This window comes from Palaemon carinicauda, chromosome 1, assembly GCF_036898095.1.
Source record: "Palaemon carinicauda isolate YSFRI2023 chromosome 1, ASM3689809v2, whole genome shotgun sequence".
In the NCBI taxonomy this organism is placed as follows: domain Eukaryota; kingdom Metazoa; phylum Arthropoda; class Malacostraca; order Decapoda; family Palaemonidae; genus Palaemon; species Palaemon carinicauda.
This window is the reverse complement of record NC_090725.1, coordinates 153,932,546-153,935,223: the sequence shown is the minus strand read 5'-3', so window position 1 is coordinate 153,935,223 and position 2,678 is coordinate 153,932,546. Positions and strand designations below refer to the sequence as shown.

General features: G+C 42.3%; 1 protein-coding gene across 1 annotated transcript; it reads right to left on the bottom strand.

The window, feature by feature from the left end:
• Positions 1–1,218: 1,218 nt before the first annotated feature.
• LOC137619196 (uncharacterized) lies at positions 1,219–1,626 on the bottom strand. Its single transcript, XM_068349403.1, has one exon. The coding sequence runs from the start codon at positions 1,624–1,626 to the stop codon at positions 1,219–1,221; it is 408 nt and encodes a 135-aa protein (XP_068205504.1).
• Between the last annotated feature and the right edge of the window lie 1,052 nt (positions 1,627–2,678).

The window sequence follows — 2,678 nt, the reverse complement described above, 5'->3', positions numbered from 1 at the left end:
GTATCATGATCATGGCCTCGATGCTGGTGACGTTGGCTCCTTCAAGGACTGCTGTATTTTCCACATAGTCATTCCATTTGATTTTCATTATTGCTCTCATTTACTTTTTTTTTTTTTTTTTTTTTTTTTTTTGGTAGAATTGTTCCAGTCTTTTGAGGTCCCTACTTGAAAGCGTCCAAGTCTCACATGCATATAACGGGGTAGATACTATAATGGCGTTATATACCATCAATAATGTATGAGTGATTAGGTCTTTATTCATGAACACCCTGGTGGATAGTCTCTCATTTGCAGTGTGGCCAGCTTGTAACCTGTTTTCAGTAACTTTGGAGGAGGAGCTCTGAGTGGAAAGGATGCATCCCAGGCATGAGAAGTGTTCGACACATTCAATGGTGGTTCCATCCATGCTGATCTTAGTTACTGGTGGATTTTCCCCTGATCTTGGTTGGGCCAATATTCTAGTTTTGGCCTTGTTAACTGTTAGGTCAAAACACATGTAAGCAGCACGGAAATTATCTACCGATTATTGGAGTTTTGCTTGGGATAGGGCTATGGCAGCGTTGTCATCTGCATACTGTAGTTCCATCACATTGATGGTGTTGGTGTTGCGCTGGGATTTGAGTCTGGCCAATTTGGAAATTCCTTCCTCTCATCTATATTTTATCTCAACCCCCCGGGTTGTTGTGGGGTACTCCACATAACATGGCTGCTAAGTTATAAAGAGAAAAGGGTCGGCGCCAATACACATCCTCGTTTTAGTCCTCATGTGATTGGGAAGGGGTATGACTGGTTGCTTTGGTGGATTACTTTAACTGTTATCTCATCATGCAGGGCTTTGATCATGTCGACAAAAGGCTCACGGATTTTGAAATGATTGAGGGCAGACCACATGGCTGTTCTTGGTAGACTATTGCATGCTTTATTGAGGTCGTAAAAAATTAGTAGTATAGGTCTCTGCTGTTCTTTTGATTTTAACTGTAGTTGATGAGCACAGAATATCATATTTATGGTTCCTCTAGATGGATGGAAACCCCACTGAGATTTTGGCAGGATTTTTTCTGCTACCTTTTGCAATCTATTTAGTAGGATCCTTGCCAAGACCTTCTCTGCAATTGATAACAAGGATATCCTTCTATAACTCCCATATTGTCTTCTATCTCTTTTTTTAAAGGTGACATGGAGTGCATCTTTCCAATCATAGGGGGCCTGCTTTTTCTTTCATGCTTTTAGTATGAGGGAGTGAAGAGCCATCTTCAGGACTAAACCACCGTGGGTCAGGAGTTCTGTGGGAATGTTGTCCAGTCCCGCGGCCTTCCCTTGGTGCATTCGTTTTAAGGCTGCTTCAAATTCTTGAAACGTGGGTGGTAGGACCATCCATAATTGGGGTGTATATTGTTGCACATTTTGGAGGAAGTCTTGTTGGGGTGATGGGTTGAAATGTTCTACCCAACGGTTCTGGATCTCTTTATCTTCCGTGAGGATGGTGTTGTCTGCTACCAAAAGTGTTCCTGCAGCATGCTTTGTTTCGAAAATTTTCTTTGCTCCTACAAAGAAGCTTTTAAGGTCCCTACTGCTTGCATAACCTTGTAGGTCTTGAGCCATTTGCTGCCACCATTCATTTTGCATTTCTCGAAGCCTGGTTTGACACTGTGATTTTCCTTATGCCCATTTAGTCTTCTTTGGGTGGGCATTGGGGTCTTGGTAGAGGGCTATTTAAGCTTTCCATTTGGCATTAATGAGGGACTTAATATCTTCGTCGTTGTCGTCAAATCAGTTCTGGTGTTGTTTGCTCTAGATATTGATTACGGTTCTTGCATCTTTATTGATGGCATCGCGTATGTTAATCCATTCAGCGTCGACTGAAGGTTCTCTGGTTGGTTGGTTCTGCTGGATTACTGCTGGGAATGCTCGAGATGTATCAGGATCTTTTAATTTACCAGTATTGTATCTTCTGGCTTTGTTTTGATGGATGTTACGTGGCTTCCTTTTAATGGTTAGTTTTAATTTTGTGATGAGCAGCCGGTGGTGCATCTAGCAGTCATCGGCTCCAGGCATGATCAAAATCTAATTTTTGCGTTGTTGTCTGGCAATGGCATAATCTAAGATATGCCAGTATTTATATCTAAGATGTTTCCAGGTGGTCTTAAATCGATTCGGGAGTCTGAAATGCGTGTTTGTGATGAATAGTTCCTGTTCAGCACAAAGGCCTAGGAAGAGGAGGCCATTATCATTGCAGTTTCCCACACCTTGCCTGCCGATTATATTGTGCCAGAGTTCAGGGTCTCCCCAGAGTCTAACGTTAAAATCCCCTAAGTGAAGGAGACAGTCCCCAGCTGGAATTTAGGATATGGTAGTGTCAAGTTGTTCGTAGAAGGCACCTTTGACATGGTCTTCTGCATTTAGCGTTGTGGCCTACCCTGATACTAGCGTGATGAAGCGTTTTTTTAGGTGTGGTAGTCTTCGTGAGGTATTTCTTTCATTAACTGCATATGGTGTCAGGTTATGGGCTTTTACTAATTAGGTCTTGACCACATAGCCAACACCCTAGGAACTGTGATCTTCTGGGTTCTTCCCTTTCTAAAAGAAAGTATACCCTGATCCAATTTCTGATATATGCCCTTCACCAGGTATTCTAGTCTCGATGAGAACAGCCATGTCAACCTTGAATCTTGTAAGTT

Bases quoted from the DNA above. Each gene is read 5' to 3' on its own strand.
- LOC137619196 (XM_068349403.1), bottom strand. From the start codon at position 1,626: ATGCAAAATGAATGGTGGCAGCAAATGGCTCAAGACCTACAAGGTTAT.